This window comes from Megalops cyprinoides, chromosome 4 (genome assembly GCF_013368585.1).
Source record: "Megalops cyprinoides isolate fMegCyp1 chromosome 4, fMegCyp1.pri, whole genome shotgun sequence".
Classification (NCBI taxonomy): Eukaryota; Metazoa; Chordata; class Actinopteri; order Elopiformes; family Megalopidae; genus Megalops; species Megalops cyprinoides.
The window spans coordinates 21,302,258-21,323,003 of NC_050586.1; the positions used below are offsets into that span (position 1 = coordinate 21,302,258).

At 48.0% G+C, this 20,746-nt stretch overlaps 1 protein-coding gene across 1 annotated transcript in view; it reads left to right on the plus strand.

Annotated features, from left to right (window-relative positions):
- LOC118776639 (tetratricopeptide repeat protein 28-like) overlaps positions 1-20,746 on the plus strand; it is a 150,076-nt gene that overhangs the window by 103,152 nt on the left and 26,178 nt on the right. The window contains exons 6-8 of the mRNA XM_036527113.1: positions 12,403-13,744; positions 15,948-16,471; positions 20,459-20,568. Coding sequence (XP_036383006.1) covers positions 12,403-13,744; positions 15,948-16,471; positions 20,459-20,568 — 1,976 coding nt within the window. The remainder of the gene's footprint in view (positions 1-12,402; positions 13,745-15,947; positions 16,472-20,458; positions 20,569-20,746) is intronic.

The following is a 20,746-nucleotide window of genomic DNA, read 5'->3' on the forward strand; positions in this document are numbered from 1 at the left end:
AGCTCACGCTCTGCCGTTTGGACATTAATAATGCATGCTGGTCCTTCCATTCTCCCTCCCTCTCCTTCTCTCTCTCTCTCTTTATAATTCTCTCTCTCCTCGTATTCTCCCTCCTATTCACTGATCTCCAGTGGCACTTGTTGCCCAGCAGCTGTTCCGTTGAGCCTTGGGACCTCAGATCTTTCCCCACCCACCTAGCTACCTTCTACCTCACTATCATCTCCAGCACATTACTCTCGAAATCCTTTCCTGGAACTTCTTAAGAAAAAACGGTCCATTGAGAATTAAGGTTCCTGGGTCAGCTCTGGATACAGATCAATACATAAATTAATGTTTTCCCTCAGCGTTTTTAGTAGGCAAAATTGGCTGAATCAGAGGGTAATTCAGATAAAGATTTGCACAGCGACCAGTAAAACATGAATTTCGTCCTTCATGGCAGCTATAATTTTGTTATTGCTTTTACTCTTAAACCGATTCATTCTTAATTGATGCCAATAATTGGATGAACTGAATTTCGGTAAATGATTACAGATGTAAGGGAAAAAATGTCTGTAATCTTTGTATCCAAGTGTGCGTATGAGCGGCACAGCCGCGGTTGATTCTGGGAGTCGATGGGTTTGGCTGCTCATTGTGACGGATTGTGGGGAGGGGGGGGGGGGGGTAGTTGGCACTCCATGTGACGGAGAAATGCGGAAGGAAACAGTCTGGGCAATAAAGTCCAGGGAACAGAATAGGAAAAGTGTCCCTGGGCGTGATGGAGAGCTGGTATATAATGCATCCTGGGATAAATGAAGCGCATTAAACCCTGCACATAAAACCCCTTCGATTTTTCACGAGGACTTTTGCCGCATTACCCCACCATCGCCTCCATTCTCCCCCGCTGGCAAGAACTTAATCAATTTGTGCTAAATGAGTCCCCCGCTGAAGATAAATAAATAAAGAAAAGGGAATGAAGTTTAAGATTAGGTTTTACGCGGGAACTCAAAGGTAATTATCAGTGCTTTTACAGCTCATACCTGCACGGATTCATTCTGGCTCTCAAGCGCCGTCAAATGCATGCAGTTTTGGTATTTATTACTGCCTTTTTTACTGCCTCCTGTACTTGGAAATTAGAACATTTTCTGTTGCTAATGGTGACAATTTGGTTCCATTTCAGTTACTGGCTGCAAGTGTCACTTTAGTGTCCCTCGTTCAATGCGAGACCGCAAAGCGGAGGTAGAGAGGTCGCTCCCCTATTGCACACCGCGGTGTTTTGAATGTAGTGCTCAGAACTGTCATCGAATGACTCATGCACATGACCTTTATGGGGGCAGCCCTGCGGTGAGACTTATGTCATGCTAATCAATAGCATTACTGTGCAGTCACCAGATAACTGTTGACAGGTTGTCAGATTTACATTTGCCCTGTCCAAAGTGATGGTTTGCGGGGGCGAAAAAATGAACAAGCGTTAATTATCGTACCATGTGCGATTCCATCGAACTGAAGACATTGCATTTGCCCCCTTGGTTGCAAAAACTGTCCGATCAATCAAGGAATGGTTGTGCGTTCTGGCGCGATATACCATCAACCCCTAGGCATTCCCTTTCTTAAATCAGGCAGTGGCAGGGGATACATGAGACCAATGGTACATAACTCACGAGAAAGTGGCTTGATGAGAGAAATGTAGTTTCATGTAATGCACTGTATGTGCAGGTTAGACTGAGCAACACAAATAGTTTGTTATGGTTTGTTACTGCTGTGCACCTTAGATCCTTGCATTTCAAAAGATGGGCAGTGAGCACTGAGAGGCTAGGATGTTAACTGGTCCTTTAAGAGGCCAAGCTTAAAGGTGTGTATTGCTAGTGGTTCAAATTGTTCGTCAGCGTGCTGAAAATTCAACAGTCAATTTTCACAATATTTCTTTACCACTTCCTTTTATGGAGCTAAATGATAGGCTATGCATGTGAATAAAAGGAAGATCTGTTTAGACTCAATAATAGCTTCATGTAAACTGATATTTTATGTTTATATTGTTTTATCCATTAATCCTCTTTGTGGCGCGGGTATGTGCAGAGAAATCTAATGTAGAATTCAAGGTGAGTGCCATGGAGTGCTGCCTTATTTTTTAGTTGCTTTTTTCTGCACCTGTTTGTACCAAGCATCATTTTAATTGACCATGCTTTACAACTATTTGACATGGCTCATGTTCATTCAATTTGCCAGTCAGTCTCATTAAACTGAAACTGATATTAAGAATTTGCTCTTACAGCTTGTTTTTGTGAAATCTTCATGTGAAATGCAGTCTAGCTGGTTTCAGTGGGCTTTTGTTGTCTGCAAAAGCTTTTCATTATTTAATCATTCTATTTGCACAACATATTAATATAATAGCTGCTCATAAGGGGGAAATGTTGTAAATTATAAATCAAATTTAATAATTTACCAAGACTCCTACTAGTATGAAAGTTGTCAGCATTGCAGCTTATGGTTTTACCATGCTCATAATGGCAATTAGTAGGTGGAATTATTAGTAATTAATATTCAGCAAGTGTAAGGAATGAGATAATTATTCATTATTGGTAAGTGGCTAATTATTGCAGCTTGATTGGCATCTAGAGCATCTGGTGAAAAAAAGGTCCTTGTGGAAAGAGTCCCTATGTTTAGGACTGGTTTACAAAGTCAGTCCGTGAGAACTTGTGTGAGATGTTTGTGAATTTCACAGTCTGTGTCCACACCATTACATTACATGACAGCTCTTTAGTGGACCCTCCTATCTAGAGGGACTGACATAGCTTACAGTATTAACTGTCATCCATTTATAAAGCTGGATATTTACTGAGGCAAAATGGATTAAGTACTTTTCCCAAGCATACCACAGCAGGGGCCCATATGGGAATCACCCCAGCAACCTTTAGGTTAACAGCCCTGCTTCTTATCAGTATACCACACCACCTAGAATTACCAGAATTTAGGGGTTCCTCCATTGGTTTGAAATGTAAGATTTGGTTCTGATGTATTTCTACCACAGTAGGGTGGAAACCGACTTATAATGTGACAAGAATTTGAACTAAGCTGGGCGATTAGGTAGCAGAGAGAGAGCTGAGAGCCGACAGTGTGGAAGACTCAAGGGACTGTAATGGAATACAACTTTGTCTTACAGTGCGTTAAAATGATAGCAAAAGTCACCCATTTGTGAGATAGCTGTGCGACTGGCGCACGCAGGGGACAAGGAAGGGGTGCTACTACTGACAGAGGGTGACTCCTGTTCTCCCTCCATACCTCAACCGTGCTCTAGGAATAACGAATGGGGTTAATTAAGCCTCTCTCCTGTTCCGCCACCATTCGTGCCCTGAGCAAGCTGCAGTGCATCGTGGGGAGGTTGCTGAGGCCTCGGAGAACCCTGGGTGTAGGCGGCCTCCTCTTGTTCGTGCTCACTCTGTCCCTGTGATTGGAATCTGCGGCTGTCAGGAGGCCGGTAATTGAAACCGACTTGATGAATCGCTTAATTACCTTTAATAGCTGATTCGCAGAGAGCTGAATAATGAAGATAAGAGAGAACTGCAAGGAGGCCTTAGAAGCAACGTTCTTTTAATTACATCAGCGATGTTGTTGTGTTGTTGCACCCCATCAAGACACACACCTACACACACCCACACACGTACACACGCGCACACACAGTTTGCAGTGGAAGCTTGCGGGGGGAGTCAAAGTATGACACTAATAATGTGAAAGAAAACACACAGTTATGCACGGAAATGCAAAGATGCGAAAAAAGTTAGACACAGCCAAACAGAGTGAAGTTTAAAGCCTTTTCTTGAAAGTATTTTAGGAAGTTTTCCTCTAAGCCTTTCTTATTGATGTGCACTGTGAGGAAAAAGTTAATCCTGACAAGGCAAAACACTGACGGTAATGCTGAGGGCCAGCACCGAGACAGACTTTCATATCAATGCGAGCAGTGAAAGAATATGATTGCCTCAGTGAACACTGACCTATAAAGGGATATGAAAATGTTGTATTATTAGAATTTTAGGGCTTTTATTATTCATTAAGAGGCTAACTTACCCCCCAGTCAGCAAAATTTAATATTTATTATTAATATTTAATATCTTAGTGGAGGCCAAAATGGTGACAATACATGCAGCTTGTCTTTTTTGTATTTATGAAAGCATCATCAAAATTGCATCACTCTCCAGTTATGCACTTCAGGTTTTAAGTTTGGAAACTGTTGTTCTTTTTTGTAACTTTATTTCCTTTGCCTGTTCTGTTGTTGTGGCTTTGAGTGCCTGACAAAGCACAACTCATCAGAAGTTTGTGTTGTCTCTGCTGGTTAACGTGGCTGGAGGTAGCAATCTTAATTACCCATTGACTATGACCTAGTTCTATGTCCTGGAGAGCTCATTGCTGCTGGTGTTTGTGGAAAGTGAAAGCAAAAACAGGAGCAATGGAACAACCATCAAAAGGCCTGTTTGCATCTTGTGCATTCTTGATGCTCCTTTCCCCTCTTAGTTGGTGTGCTTTTGTTTCAGTAAGCTCCATACATCAGCCCATCCATGTAAACTTGTGTAGCCATCTATGTTTGTGGCACACGGATGCAGACACCACTTTGTGTGGGTCATTTGCACTAGGAAGAAAAGTCAGCTGATCGTCATGGCAGCAGGCTGGCTTCCTGAGACATTCTATCTTTAACCAGTGTTCAGAAAAATGCATCTTTGGGCCCTGCAAATGGTGGACCAGGGGGAACGGCAGAAAACGGAATGTTCCACAGTGAAGCCGGGGAGGATGGGGGGATGGGGTGATGGGGTGATGGCACAGGGCAGCCTCGGCAAGACCTGTTGACACAGAGCGGGGTGGGCAGGGGCAGTCAGCGGGCAGAGCTGGATTTAAGGAGGAATTCATCAGGCCTAATGGGGCTGGCAGTTTAATGAAAGGAAGTGGGGGGAGCGGCAAATGAAACTGTAAAGATTGCATTGATCTGCACTGGGCCACGGTGTACATTGATAAACAGCAGTCTTTTGACCACAGAGCCACTGTGAGGGCACTGCTGGTGACATGCAAAGCTACAAAGACAAGGTTTGTGGTTCATTTTTGGCAGCATACCAAACAGGTGTGCCATCATGTGTTGAAGGAGCTACCTTAAGATGTTACATCGAGAAATATTAACTGCCACCAAAAACAGCAATCTTTTACAAGAGGTCATAAATGTCATCATAGACTATTTGGCCTAGAAATGGCATATTATGATACTAAGGCATGCAATATAGTTATAGATTTGTAGGAGCAATATGGTATTGGAATACTGAGTTGGCGTTTGAACTTTGAACTGTGACCTTATGACTGATATATAAATCTGGTTATTCCTTTCAGTCTCTCCATCTCATGTTTTCCTTTCAACTTTCCCTAACTCCACAGCAGGCTCATGTTTTATTAAGGTTTGATTTCAGTTGCTGCAGTCTAGCTTTCGATAAAGCATATCTGATCCTGAGATTGGCTCTCCATGCTGAGCCAATGGTAACCTGAGCTCCCTGCAGCCTCCACATTCAAGACTCGCACATTGTAGTGAAGTCATCTGGGTACTACCTGTGGAGTGTTGAGAAGTCTGCCATGTCTGTATCCAGTGGCTTCACCCGCCCTGGTCATGTGATGCTGGACAAGTCTTCCAATTACACAGGGAAGGAGAACTAGGCCTGAATCTGGGCTTGTGCATTCACAAAACATTCTCACAAACCCAGTTCTGCATGTATAGGCAACCGTAGCTATTGTTCCCTGAAGCAAAAATAAAGGCAACGTCTCAACAATGCTGTTTTTTTATGTTAGTACACTGTAGCGGTGCACAAACGGGCAGCTCACCATTAGGTCCAACAATTACAAACCATAAGAATGTTTCCGGTGCATTTATTTTCCCACAGCAAGGGAATAATGACTGGAAACTGAAGGGACAAAGCCGTCGCTCGAATAATATAACACAAAACTTTCAAAATATTTCTGAATGAAGAGCAGTGTAGCTGCAGTGGAGCTCCTGGGAGAAGCAGAGTATGGAAGCCGGCCTGAGTGATCATTATCAGTCATCTGAAGCCGGGAGGAAGGTGGCTTGGCTGGGGCTGTGCCGCAGTGGCGGAGAGGAGAGTCTGTGCACTTGTGTTGGCTGCACTCCCGTCCAGTGCAGATCCACCCGCGTCCCCTCTTTAGCGCCCGCCTTCCTGTCTCGCCTGGGGTGACCATCAGACAGCTTTTGGAGTTCTGTGTCAGGACCTGGAGGACCGCCTTCCCCGCCCCCCAAGCCCAAAGCCCAGACCCTCCCAGTCTTTATACCTGTGGTGTAGCTCTCTTGCACCACCGTAGGCCATCAAACAAAGTGCAGCCGGCCTGAAGTCAAATAAAGGAAGTTGGTGGCAAATGGTGTCTTCAGAGCAGAGATGGTCGTGGTATTGTAAGTGTGGGAGGGCACATAACAGCATTGTCAAAAGCGGCACGAACAGAGGATTGTGTACATGTAAATGCCCATTTTAGGAGAGAAGTTATCGTCTCGCAAGCTCAGCGGGAGCATCACATCCACAGAATTTGTGAGTCAGGCTCTTTATAGTGGTTTAGTTGCAAGCTGATGTGCAGAGTAAGTAGTATGGGTCTGAATGAGGGGCGGAGTGGGGACAGGGGTGAAGAGGAGGGAGGGTGGGGGGGTGGGGGGAGGGCTCTGAATTGATTGCAGCTGTCTAAGGCTGGCTGACGCTCAAGCAAACTACTGGGCATGTGCAGAGCTTGCAGTCTTCGACAGGTCTTCCTGAGGGGAAGATCCAACCTTGGAGAGAGCCATCAGCCAAAACCAATATCAGAATTTTTCACGTGACTTCCCGTGTACAGCCAGCGCTGCCAGATCCACAAAAGTGAGCACTGAACACATCACAATGGACACATTGCTCACAAACACTCCCAACCTAAAATAGACTGGGGGGTGCTCAATACCTGTGTGTAAAAGTGCCGTTTGCAAGAGTGGCTAGAAAACAGGCAGCCTGGCGGTCTGTGTGAGACCAGATACACGTAGCTGCCCTTGCAGGACTCCTCTTCAAACTGCAGGGCTGCAGGTGGGATGCTGGTGTAGTAAATCCCTCCCTGTGAAGGTGGCATGGAGGGACTAAGCGCGTAGCCATGGCCAGGGTCCTGAGGCCGGCCTGGCTCAGCCCAGCACTGGCACTCAGTCCTCCCTCACCGGCCCAAGCAGAGAACTGACTGCTTTTCTGGGAGGTTTTGATTCTGGTGAGTTTTCGTAAGTCTGGGGATTCCGTTGGCAGGGATGACTGTGGAACCAGTACCTGCTCCCATGCGGTCAGGTGACCGAACAGATGGTAGTGCTTCCGTCACCTCTTGTCTGAAGATCTTTGTTGTTCTGCGGTGGTGGAACCAGCATAAAAGCAAAGGCATGGGAGGAAAAAATGTAAATTAAGAAAACATGCCCCGCAAATCAATAGGAAATCAAATCCGATTCCAGGGTTTGTGGGTCGCCGTTTGCCAGGGGCTCTCAGAAGTAATTATTTTTTGTGCACGGCGCCCAGCAGACAGCAGTCTGGTGTCTCCGGGATTTTTAAAATAAGCCAATTTGAAACCCTTTCTGCTGCCGCGATATATATGGAAACAGCCTCCCCAAATTCCATCTTCGCATTAACATTGTTTCAAAGCAGAAGCTTCTTGGGGGCTTCGGGGATCCACTCAGAACGACTGTGAGGGAGCCACTGGTGGCAGTTCTGGTCGCAGCAGGATCCTGGGTTGGGATCCAGAGGGGGAAGGGGGTCCAAAGAGGTTCGGCATGTTCCACTAAAGGAATTCTGGCTTTTATGTTGGTAGTTCTCCAAACTGCGAGCTTGGGCAGTACTCCATAGCTGCTGCTGGGTTACTAGGTCCTGAACAGTGAGGATAGAGAGGGATGTGCACTGAGCCAGGCAGTTGTGGACACTGGCAACTGCTTTGGGTAAAAACAGCAGTATGGAACATCGATAAATCAATCAGGCAGCCAATCAATGAAATTACCATTCCTTCTCCTTGCCTCAAATCAGAACAGCAGTGCTTACAGCATTATGTTATTATGTAAAATAGCAGACCATTTCACAAAATTACACAATCAGTTTCCAAAGATCATACAGTCACAGTCCATCCTTGACAACTGGTGACTCGGAAAGCCCTTAGCAAACATCGGTAATTGCACCTTTCAGTTAAATACACCCACAACCTTTAAGTTAAAGTGTGCCAAGTTTATTTGTGCGGTGAATAGCTCGATACACAGTGTCTGCTGCACCTTGGTGTCGGCAGATTAAGACTAATCCCGCTAATGAAGGGTTAAATTGCTGCAGGCTTTGGGACGGGGACGGAGGGGGTACCTGCGGTATCGCCCCCACACAGTTGCGGGGACGCCTTTGTTCTGGAAATCCTCTTAGTGGACCAGCACCAGCCTGGACCCCATCGGCCGCGGAACAATTACACACCGATTTACCAGAATGCCTCACCGGCGCCCAGACTCGCAGTCACAGCATTTCCCCATGCCAGCCTGTGTGAAATTTGAAGTGACAACTATCAACTGTCCTTGTATGTCCTCCCTGGGGGGGTGATGGCGTAGGGGGGCTGAATTTTGATAGAAACCCTTTATTTGCAGAATCGGCTTTTCCTCCCTGTCGCTTTTGTCTCGGCGCCTCACAGTACCAAGACAGTAACACACACTGTAAAAATGGCCATCATATCTGTACAATATGTACAGGTGTAAAAAGAGGACCAGAAGGTTTCTGTTAATAAAGGTTCCCTGTCACTGCACACTGTGCTTCAAGTGTCCATCTGTGGTTTCTGACCTCTTTCAGCCGTTACGAGGAAAGCTCAAAACTCAAGTAATTAGCGAGCAGGCGTCAACTGACTTCCGGGGACGGGGGATATTTTTAACGCTCGTTTGAAGAGCTGCCCTGTCAGTCCTCAGCCGTGCCATCGTCTCGGATGGGATGAACTGGCGAATCATGGTCCAGAGAAATGGGGACAGTGGCTCGGTAGGTTCTGAGCCTGGCATGCGTGGCGGGAAACCGCTGCCAGGGAAGAGGAGACTCGGGAGAGCTGGCACGCATCTTTGCGCACTCACTCTCACTGTTCAAGCCTGCCGTACCGCTTGACAGTGGTTTTCGGACCGTTTCTCGGATGGCAGTAACAACCCAGTGCCCCTGACAGTCCCCTCTGCCGCAGGGCCGGCTTTGGACGCCCACCCCAGGGGACGGAAGAATTAGCATTCCTGCCGAGTCTGCGGGAGTCTGGGTAATCCTCTTACCAGGCCTGTGGTGGAGTCAGTTTCAGGGTCAGTTTTGTGACCTTCGTCATTCCCCGTTTTGCACCACCCTCACACACACACACACACACACACACACACACACACTCCTCCAACAATACTACATTGGAGGTGCTCACGTGCACATCAAGAGGTCTTGCATTTTGGCCTATCTTTGCAGAGAGAGCTCGACAGACCTAAACTGTGCTTGTGCAAACTGCGCTGCCCAGATGCAGCAGAGCCCTTCCGAAACACAGTGACCACAACCATGCACAGCACAATTGTTTCTGTGTCATTGTTTGTGTGTGAATTGAGGTTGCTGTTACTATTCTGGCACCCAGGCATGCTCACCTGGTCTGTGTTTCATGAGCAGAAATACAGACTCAGCATTTCCTCATCCAGGGCAAGCTGTTTTCTCTAGGAACCCTTGTACATGGTGAAGGTGGTAGGTGAGGTTTCTCCTGCAGGACTCTGAATGCAGATTCCTGGTTGGTGCCTCACAGACTGGCCCTGGGGCCACGGCAGATCCCTAGACAGCACGGCCTTGGCTGGTCATGAGTCACCACGACACAGCTGGCTGAGGAAAAGCACGGTCAGCGCATTTTTTCTGCCAGCGCATCTGTTTTAGACAAGAGATGAGCTCCGGCCACGCGGGGACCACAGCTGTAGGTGACACGCCCGGCCTTTGCTGAGCTCCCCCGCCCCCTCCCCAGTGAGTGTCATTTGTCACCCAAGTGGCAGCATCGTCCGGAGAAGGACATCCCTGTCCACTCGTCCGTCCTGGCAGAGGGTGTCTTCACAGCAGAGCAGGGAGCGGCGTTGAACCTACTCGGAACACGGTTTTCCATCTCTGCCCCCAAAAACTATGTTAGCCGTGGTCCTTCTTTTCTGCCCAGCCAGACAGTAGATCATTACCCATAAGCCTTTGGGCTCTGCAAAATGGCAGTGGAAGAGGAAAACGTGTGTGGTTGTGGACACCTCTATGTTGTGCTGACAGATTGAACAAAAACCGTTGTAAATTTAGGATTATTTTTTCTACTTATCTGAGCCCTGCAAGACATAAATATTCGTTTCTGTCATTTTCTATGGCGGTGTGAAGAAAAGGCACAGATTACTTGCCCAAGACTCCACAACATTACTCTTCATGCGTTTCTTTGTGGCAGCATAGTTTGATCCTTGGCATCATGCTTGCAGGTCTGATCAGTGTTTGGTACTGGGATGGAAAACAAGCACACCTCTGTATGGCTGGGGCTCCAAGCGTTGCTTTAAATTTATCTTCCTGGTATTCTGGACTGTGCAGTTTTGCACAGCATCAACAGAAGGAAAGCCGATCTCTGAGTGATGCCACCAGTATTTACCCTTTCCCCTGCCAAGACACATAATGACAGGTTACAGATAATCCTAACTTCTGTTGCTAGTGTGTGTGTGTGTGTGTGTGTGTGTGTGTGTTTATGTTTGTTAGTTTCTGGTTAATCTTTAGTTTGATGCCAGGATTTGCAAACAAGATAAAGCCCTCCCTTTCCATCTGTTTCCATCCAGCTAACATTCTTGTCCCTGGTGTAATCTTATTGTGATTGCCCCCACACTGAAATAGGATCATTCAGCAGTGCTGTGTGCAGCATATTCTCCCCAAGGGTCTAACAGACCAGCACAGCACCCTTCCTTCCAAGCCCCTCTGTATTTGTAAATAACACTTCTCTAGTTCTGACATTAATCTGTGGGAGAATTTTGTGGCCCAGAAGGTTTGAAGTGGTACAGTGAGAGTCTTCAGGCACTGCAGGGATTAAGGAAAGCAGCTGTGAACAACACTCCATACTGCGAGGCCTGGCTCAAACGGGCCGGCAACGTCAATTCCCCTCTCCTCCGCCAGCGCTAAGCCCATCAGTGGGGAAATTCGGCGCCTAGCACAGGCCCCTAACTGGATTTTCCACATGCCTCTGATCTCCCCAGACCATCACGGATTGACAACATGACGAACGTCCTGGGCATTGTGAATCCTACCCTATCCCCCCCTCCTCACTGGGTCCCATTGGCAAATGCATGGGAGGGGCCTTGCTGTGCAGCCCCCCCCCCGTCCATCATCTAGTCAGAGCGAACCACTCTTTTGACAGTCGTCCACAACCACCACGTAATTTCAGCGTAAATTTATTCATCATCATGTTTTTTTTTCCCTATCATTTCCTTTGCTTTGATGCACTGGAGGAGCAGAGACCATTGTGGTGAAAAAAAATTAAACAAGCAAGAGGGGCCCCCAGGTCCCACCAAAACACCCCCTCCAAGCCCCCAAATCCCCTCTTTTGCCAGAGCGACTTGTTTTCCGCCTGTCCCAGTGCTTTTCTGATCCCACCGCACTTAACGTGAGGCGCTTCTGGTCTCAGGCCGATTAGCCCGCATTGAGACGAAGGAACCAAATTGCAGGGAGCAAGATTAATGCTTCCACTGCTCTTGTCTGAAAAGCATTTTCCATCGTAAGTAATCATTAGCCCGCCAACCGCTTCTCCTGCCTCGGCTCCCCCCTCCGCGCTCTCTGTGGACGGGCGGGCTCTGACGCCGCGATTGTAATTATTATTTTATGGGAAGCAGAGTGACAACAGACAGGGATGCAGAGTGCCGCGGTGTTGTCCCTGGGAAAAGTCGGCTTCTCACCATATAACTCAGCGTCTGCTCGGGAGGGACCTGGGGAACACTGCGCGGAACATTTTGAGTTTACGGATATTTGATATTCGGGCTTTTTCATTATTTATTGATTTTTTTCTGCTCTAATCTCAGTTTGGAGTACTGTGTTTTGCTTTCGACAGCTGTCACTCACGCACTCTGTGTTCCCTCTCTGTAGTTTTCCCCTCAGAGGAGTTTTGCTCAGTTACATCAGATTATTTTGAAGTAATTGCCAAAGAAAGTGTACACAAGCTTGCGACTCTTTTTCAGCAATTATTCTTGTGTTGAATGGTTTGTTTTTTTTGCAATGTGATTTTGTTTTTCAGAGAAGGGACAAGCTGTCTGTTTTAAATGACAGTGTCCACATGTCCTACTTTTCACTACCTTTGTTAGTGACCAGATGGGGCATCAGTATTGCAAGCTTTACCCAAGCACAAGCAAACTGATGCAAATGTTGACTGTGCAATGTCTGCTTCTGTCTCCCACAGGCATCATCCACCAGATGAAAGGAGATTACGAGACTGCACTGAAACTCCACAAAACTCATCTCTCCATTGCCCAGGAGCTGAGTGACTACGCCGCTCAGGGCCGGGCTTATGGGAACATGGGCAACGCCTACAATGCGCTGGGCATTTTTGACCAGGCCGTACGCTACCACCGGCAGGAACTACAGATCTCCATGGAGGTCAATGACCGCGCCTCCCAGGCCTCGACCCACGGAAACCTGGCAGTAGCCTACCAGGCCCTGGGTGCGCATGACCGGGCCCTCCAGCATTACCAGAACCACCTGAATATCGCTCGCGAGCTGAGGGACGTCCAGAGCGAGGCTCGGGCGCTGGGCAACCTGGGCAACTTCCACTGCTCCCGGGGTGAGTTCCCCCAAGCAGTGCCCTATTATGAGCAGTACCTGCGCCTCTCCCCGGACCTCCAGGACATGGAAAGCGAAGGCAAGGTCTGCCACAACCTGGGTTACGCCCACTACTGCCTGGGCAACTTCCAGGAAGCCGTCAAGTACTACGAGCAGGACTTGGCACTGGCTAAAGACCTACATGACAAGCTGAGCCAGGCCAAGGCCTACTGCAACCTGGGTCTGGCCTTCAAGGCGTTGGGCAACTTCGGCAAGGCAGAGGAGTGCCAGAAGTACCTGCTGTCATTGGCGCAGTCGCTGAACAACTCGCAGGCCCGTTTCCGGGCACTGGGCAACCTTGGCGACATCTTCGTCTGCAAGAAGGACATTGGTGGCGCCATCCAGTTCTATGAGCAGCAGCTGGCTCTGGCCCACCAGGTCAAGGAGCGCAAGATGGAAGCCTGTGCCTACGCTGCCCTGGGCGCTGCCTACCGGATGATACAGAAGTATGACAAGGCCCTAGGCTACCATACCCAGGAGCTGGAAGTCTACCAGGAGCTGGGCGATGTCCAAGGAGAGTGCAAGGCCCACGGGCACCTGGCTGCCGTTTACATGTCCCTGGGCAAGTACACCATGGCCTTCAAATGCTACGAGGAGCAGCTGGAGATGGGCCAGAAGCTGAAGGACCCGAGCATCGAGGCGCAAGTCTACGGGAACATGGGCATCACCAAGATGAACATGAGCGTGATGGAGGAGGCCATCGGCTACTTTGAGCAGCAACTGGCCATGCTGCAGCAGCTGAGTGGCAACGAGGCCATGCTGGATCGGGGCCGCGCCTACGGCAACCTGGGCGACTGCTACGAAGCACTGGGGGACTTTGAGGAGGCCATAAAGTACTACGACCAGTACCTGTCAGTGGCCCAGAGCCTGAACCGCATGCAGGACCAAGAGAAGGCATACAGAGGGCTTGGAAATGGACACAGGTTAGTGCTGGTTTATTGTCTTAACTTGGTGCTGACATAGTTCTTTTACATGTAGGTCATTTGGCAGACGCTTTTATCCAAAGCGACTTACAAGTGAGGAACAGCAAGCAAGCTAGGGTAGTGTAGGAGACCTTGGAGTAAGCTTTAAGTGCAACCTAAACAACTAAACTCAGCTAAATGAGTCACGGAAAGTAGAAAACAGAGGTAAACGAGGTGAAAACGCAAGGATAGACAGGCAGAGGAGACAAACAAGTAGTGACAGGAGAAAGAAGTACGAGGCAGAAAGTGCGCGGAGATGGAATTGTGTTAGAGTTGTTAGAAATTGTTAGGAGAGGAGGTGCTCTCGGAAGAGCTGGGCCTTCAAGAGGTTCTTGAAGATAGAGGGGGACGCCCCTGCTCTGATAGCATAAGGTAGCTCGTTCCACCAGTGGGGAACTACATATGAGAATAATCTGGACTGAGATTGCCTTGTGTGCAGGGATGGCAATGCTAGACGAATGCTAGTTCTTAATACTGGTTTTGCCCTGGTCGGGAAGCTCTGATCCAGAGGCTCTACATTGTGTTAAGGTGACTCGCTCATTCAACCTTCAGTTAGTTTGTTTGTATCCTTATTTTAAGTGTGAGGTCCAGCTGATTCAAATTGCTAGAGAGATGGCTAAGAGAGACCTTGATCAGCAGGATTTGTTTTTTGCCTGCCTCGTTATGACTCAGCTCCTCTGCTGCCAGCTGTGATTGAATTGCTCCAAGTGCAGAAAAGCCTTGGCTGACAGGCTGGTTAAACCCAGGGACCAGCATTAATTCAAAACAACCTTGTTTATTTGTGCTCCCTGTGCATGCCTCTGAGAGCTGATAATATCCTCAAAAGCAATGAAATGAAATAAAGAAAAAAATAAACAGCAGATGAATCAGTTTCCCCCAAAGAGCTTTCCCCCTGCTCTGCAAGTTGTCAACATACCACAATACAAGCTGGCATTTTCACATTAGTTATCTGTGAGAGGAGCAAGGAGCAAGGATCAAAGCATCTTCCGCTCAGAACAGTGGCACCTCTCTCAGCAGTGTCGACTTTATGTATATTCTTTGTCATAGCACTGATCCTGAATCAGTTTCCCCCTTTTTGCTCCAAGTGATCACTGTTAAGTAACCTCTCCCACCACCACCACAACCACACTCGCATGTGTGCATGCGCACACACACACACACACACACACACACACACTTGATCCCACACTTTCAAAATGGGTGCGCCCTAGCTAGTAGGTTTTTACTGAAATCTAGCGCCCTGTTAACACTGCACTGAGGTAGCTGTCAGTCCTGGGGGAGAGAAAGATTCGTCCCCATCCTCCACATGGCAGTCCTTCAGCTGAACCCCAAGTGTTGTCAAGACACACTGGGATGGGAAATTATGCCATCAATGGCACAATCCTCCTGAAAGCCCAACCCCCCCAACCAATAACACTATTACCCCAGTACAGTCAAAGAGTAAAAATAAAACACTTGGGCTCATTAAGGGAAGAAGAATTAAAAGACGCTTGTTTCATTTATATTGAAATGAGACAGGCCTTTTCAAGCGGAGCGATGTCACTGTAATTCCCACTGACAGAACAACATGATGTATGCTCTTTATTCTTCCTTAATAGCGAGCGACTACCAGAGCCATATGTGTCAGTTAGATAATAGCATCCATACTGTTCCAATGATATGAGATAAGGAGATACACGAGCAGGGATGCTATAAATGGCGTTTGCACTTGCCGCTTTAACGGATGCTGTCTCAACAGGCTCAGGACAAGAGCCTCTGTTTGTGTTGTGTGTTTGTCCAGCGGGCCAGTGGGATCAAGTGCTAGACCACCTGTTAATGACACACATATACAGCGTTTTGAACAGGCTCCAATATGCAGCAATCGATCAAGCTTTCACACAGCTCAAAGCACTGAATCAGTCAGCCGAATGCAACCAGACGTTGCAAATATGCAATGTTCACTTGAAGTTACAATGCAGTAATCAATTAGCGTGCAAAGGGTGCATGCATTCTGCCAGATGTCTTAGGAGTGAGGACGTGCAGTTGCCTTTACCCAATCGCATGACACTTGTATATTGGCAATAATGACACCAAAGATTGAGGAGCAGTCAAGTGGATGAAAGGTCACTTGGCAATGAATGAGCAATTGTGGATGGATGAAGAGTTTGTTAACCCCCCCCTGCAGGGCGATGGGCAACCTGCAGCAGTCTCTGGTGTGCTTTGAGAAGCGGCTGGTGGTGGCCCACGAGCTGGGGGAGTGCGGCAGCAAGGCGCAAGCCTATGGTGAGCTGGGGAGCCTGCACAGCCAGCTGGGCAACTATGAGCAGGCCATCTCCTGCCTGGAGCGGCAGCTGGGCATCGCCCGCGACACCAAGGACCGGCTGCTGGAGGGCGACGCCAGCTGCGGCCTGGGCGCCGTCTACCAGCTGATGGGCGAGTATGACACGGCGCTACAGTGCCACCAGCGCGACCTGGAGATCGCCGAGGAGACGGACAGCCCCGGCTGCCAGGGCCGGGCCTACGGCAACCTGGGCCTCACCTACGAGTCGCTGGGCAACTTCGAGCGGGCCGTGGTGTACCAGGAGCAGCACCTGAGCATCGCGGCGCAGATGAACGACCTGGTGGCCAAAACGCAGGCCTACAGCAGCCTGGGGCGCACCCACCACGCGCTGCAGAACTACTCACAGGCCGTCATGTACCTGCAGGAGGGTGAGTGTGTGTGTGTGTGTGTGTGTGTGTGTGTGTGTATGTCTGTTGTGTGTGTGTGTGTGTGCACGTACATGCTTGCGTGCACATAGTGTGTGTGTAGTGTGTGCGTGTGTGTTTGTGCATATGTTTGTGCTTCTGTATGTGTGTATGCGTGTGTGTGTGTGTGTGTGAGAGAGTGTGTTTGAGACCACATGCATGCTTGTGAGTATGTGTGTATCGACATGCATGTAGGAGTATGCTTGCTCTTATGTGTAGGTAAGTGCACTGTGCCTAGTATGCGTGTCTGTGTGTGTTTGTGCTTGTGTGGTATGCTGTGTTTTTCTCAGCACCCTGAGTTGGAAAAGGGCTATATAAATAAAATGTTATTATATTGTTAGTCTTTGTTCTGAGATCATTCGCACCTCTGCCGAGCTTGTTGAATTGAACTTTAAATTAGCTGTGAGAATGTATTTTTACAGTAGAGGCGTGAACCTGAGGGCGCCTGGCTTAGTCTCTGACTTCATTGTGCTCTGCACATGAAGGATTCCTTTTATCCCTCATGTGTTTGACGCAAAAATAACAACTGAGGCTGAAACTCAAGTATTTGTTATGACACTGTTTATGGGAGAAACTCTGTGGAAGCATTCAGGAGCGTGACCACTGGTATTTGTTCTGAACAGAATTTTTGTCAATATATGGAAGCTATAATAGTATTTCCAAACATTTTGCATGGAAGTGGAATTATAGCTTGCTATTTTTTTTTATTCTCCTTTTTTTGGTCCTGCTTTGGAATACCAGGCGTGACTAAACCCTAATCCTTTTTTTAAGTCCTCCACTAGAATTCTCTGTTCAGGTGAAAGAAAAAAAATCTACTTGATGTAGACTATTTCTGCCTGGCTAATAACACAAAACAGATTGTTTAAAAAGGATTAATTTGTTCCCGCTTCCATTTGACACAAGTATGAGTCATAATTATTAATATCATAATTATTTGTAGGCTTACCAGATGCACATTTCGAGGGTAACTCACGCCACTTGTGTAGCGTGTTATCCACATGTACAGCTGTTCTTTATTGTTGCTAGAGCTGGTGCCTTGTTCTGAGGCACAGAAAGAGCACGGGTCTGAGATTTGATCCCACGACCCTTTGATCATGCGTCTAGCAGCCTAACCTCCACCCCGATTCCTTCTGTGTGGCAGTGGTTGAGTGCGTCCTTGCGTATTCAAACACCAGCATTACAGTGTTATAACATTTTTCCCCTGTTTCCCCTGCGATTTGCATGCCATTGCTGTTGCCTCATCCAATGAACTGCCCTCTGCAGGGGAGAGGGCGGGGCCACCTGTTGACATTGAAATATAGCGCACTGCCAGTGCTTGATGTATACAGGCACTGTGACCTTGGGGATTGCACCGCCACTCCTCCTCCCAGTTAATCACACATCCCCCTGGATTGCTCCCTCCCTGCGCGCCCGACGAGCTCCTCTTTTTCTCCCCTGCTTTTTTTCCCCTTCGCGTTGGGAGGTTGCCGGGAGCGGCGAGCGTGGTGTGGAAAGGCCAGGCGCACGCAGATAGATGGGCCGCTGTCGCCAAGCCGGCTTTAAAAAGGGCACGGTCGCCCCCATCCCTGACAGCCAATTAATTCTGAGTGACCTACCCAGATGTAAAAAGTCTGTGAAGTTTTTTTCTCCTTCTCTCTTTCCCTGTCATTCTTTTTTTTTTTTTTGGATCCACACCGCGTGGTTTTGCGGGAATGAAATTAATTGGAAGGGGACTAATTGGAGGAAGGTGTTCCGCGCGAGTGGCGCGGGTGTCAGTGGCAGGAGATGCACACCAGTGTTTACGCTGCCTGGGAGAAGGAGAGGACCCCGCGGCGATCACAAGGCCCCTGATATTTTTCATTTTTTGGTTTGTTTTCATTTTTATTTCTCTGGCATGGAATTTATAATTAGGTGCTGTTCTGAATTTTTTTTTCCATCACTTGGCTTATGATAGCACTTCCCATTTGTGTGTGTGTGTGTGTGTGTGTGTGTGTGTGTTTGTGTGTCCTGCAGGTTCTGGGGGCATCCTTCCCCAGGAGTCTGTAGAATAACTTGCACAGCTGTCAGAGAGCCTTTAAAGTGCTTTCTGGTCGCTCTTCAGGGCGCGTCATGCGGGGATCAGAAGTCATGTCATCCCCTGTGATGGGCCTGTGCCTCGGGGCATATTAACAGCACAGGGGACCCTCTGAGAGAGACAGTGTGTGACAGGCAGAGGGAGGAGAGAGAGGAGGGACACACACATACACAAACAGGAGGAGGGAGAGCAGGGATAGAGACAGAGGCAGGAAGAAATATAGGGGGACCTGTTTTGTTTGATTTTTCTAATCCATCTGTGGCACGGTAGCGTGGATGAGGTTACCATGTATAAATTCTTTGGGAAAGCTTGTGTACACTTTTAATAGCAATTAGGGTTTCTTCCTGATTTATATGGAGCAACACAGAGGAGAGAGAGAAATGATACAAAGAGGGAGGGCATAGAGAGACAGACAGCTGGAGACGGAGCATCGTAATAGTGGTGGTGGTTGGGGGGGTGAGTAGAGAGAAAGGAGAGAATAGGAGTCGAGGAAGAAAGTGGGCATGCCGAATGAAAAGATCATTTCCGAGTTTTCTCAGGCCCAGAGTCTAATGAGACCTAAGCACCACCGCATCCTGACAGCACTTCCAAAGCAGTCGAGATGAAAAAGGTACAGAGGGAGTCAGAGAGAGAGAGAGAGAGAGAGGAGGGGAGGGAGGGAGATCTAGAGAGCACCGGGGGTTTGGGGGGGGGGGGAGCGGAAACGTCGCTGGCTTCAAAGTGCTGGGGCTGGAGCGTTCTGAGAGCCAGAGAGCGCTGTGATGATGCAGCTGGGAGCGAAACCACTATCTGATCACAGGGCCTTCTGGGATACCATTAGGCGCTCTTTATCGCGCTCTATTCCCCTGGTCTCTGGGGCGGCTCGTTTTCGAAGAATGCATAGAAAGCTGAGTGTGTGAGGAGGGCAGTGTGAAAAATCCCATTTCCTCTCTGTTCCTCCTGCCATCAGATCACAGAAAGGGACTGTAGCTGGCGCCTTAATCAGAGAGAAGAGGTTTGAGCAATGACACATCTCATCACTCACACCAATGCAGCTTTTCCTTGCCGGGTGAAACTGTGGATAAAACAACACTTCACATGTAGCGCTGAAATTATGTTCGTCTCTTGCAGTCCCAACCCATGACTATTTTGAACCCTGTGAGTAGGGTTAGTAATAGCTGGGTTTGGTAGCAGTTAATATTGCAGTAATTAGCCAAAATAAACACTCACATGTAGAAATGTAAGGCATGCGAAGTGTGTGTATGTGCATGCCTGCATAAGTGTGTGTTCTCTGTGTGTATGCTGGGAGGTTGTGTCCATTTGATAGTGTTACGTGGTTCAATGGTAACAGTTTTAAGATTAATAAAACACTTTATTTTCACTCTAATACACCTTGTAACACACTACCCCAACCCATTTATATTTGTGTTTTGCTTTGTTTTTTTTTTTTTGTTCAGTGAGCTTCTCTTGATCATTAAGATCGATTGTGAAGGTACACAGATTAGTGTACTTTGGCAGTTACTTATCACATCGTGTGCATTTCTGTGTGTGTGTGTGTACATGCGCGCGTGTGTGTGTGTGTGTGTGTGTGTGTGAGCACATGTACATGTACTTGTGTGTCTGAGTATGTGTGTGAGCATGTTTTCTTGTGTGTGCATGTTTGTTTATGTGGGAGGGCACCTATTAGTGTATATTTGTGAGCATGTGTTCTTCATGTGCCTGTCTTTATGTGTGTTAATTGTTTGTGAAGGTTTATGGTTGCATTCAAAACACAGGTGACTCTTATCTATGGGTATTCCGGTGCCGGCTATGCTATATCTGTTGTCCTGGTTGGTACTGGTATTGGTGCTTGTTTCCCTAAATGCCAGAAAAGACACTAACGGGACACCTCCCCAACCCCTCTCTGCCCACTCCCTCAGGTCTGCGTCTGGCAGAACAGCTGGGCCGGCGTGAAGACGAGGCCAAGATTCGCCATCGTCTGGGTCTGTCGCTCTGGGCCAGTGGTAATCTGGAAGAAGCCCAGCACCAGGTACTGACACAAACGGTACTCCGCCTCACGCAAGCTGCACCAGAAAAATCATAATGCTGGCTGTCCTCATGCCCAAATGTGAGCTGATGTCACAGAGACTGGGCCACAGACGTGTTTGCTGTCAGCCCCTTGTTTGCCTGTGTACGAATCTCTCTGTCAGTTTGTGTATCTGGGCAAA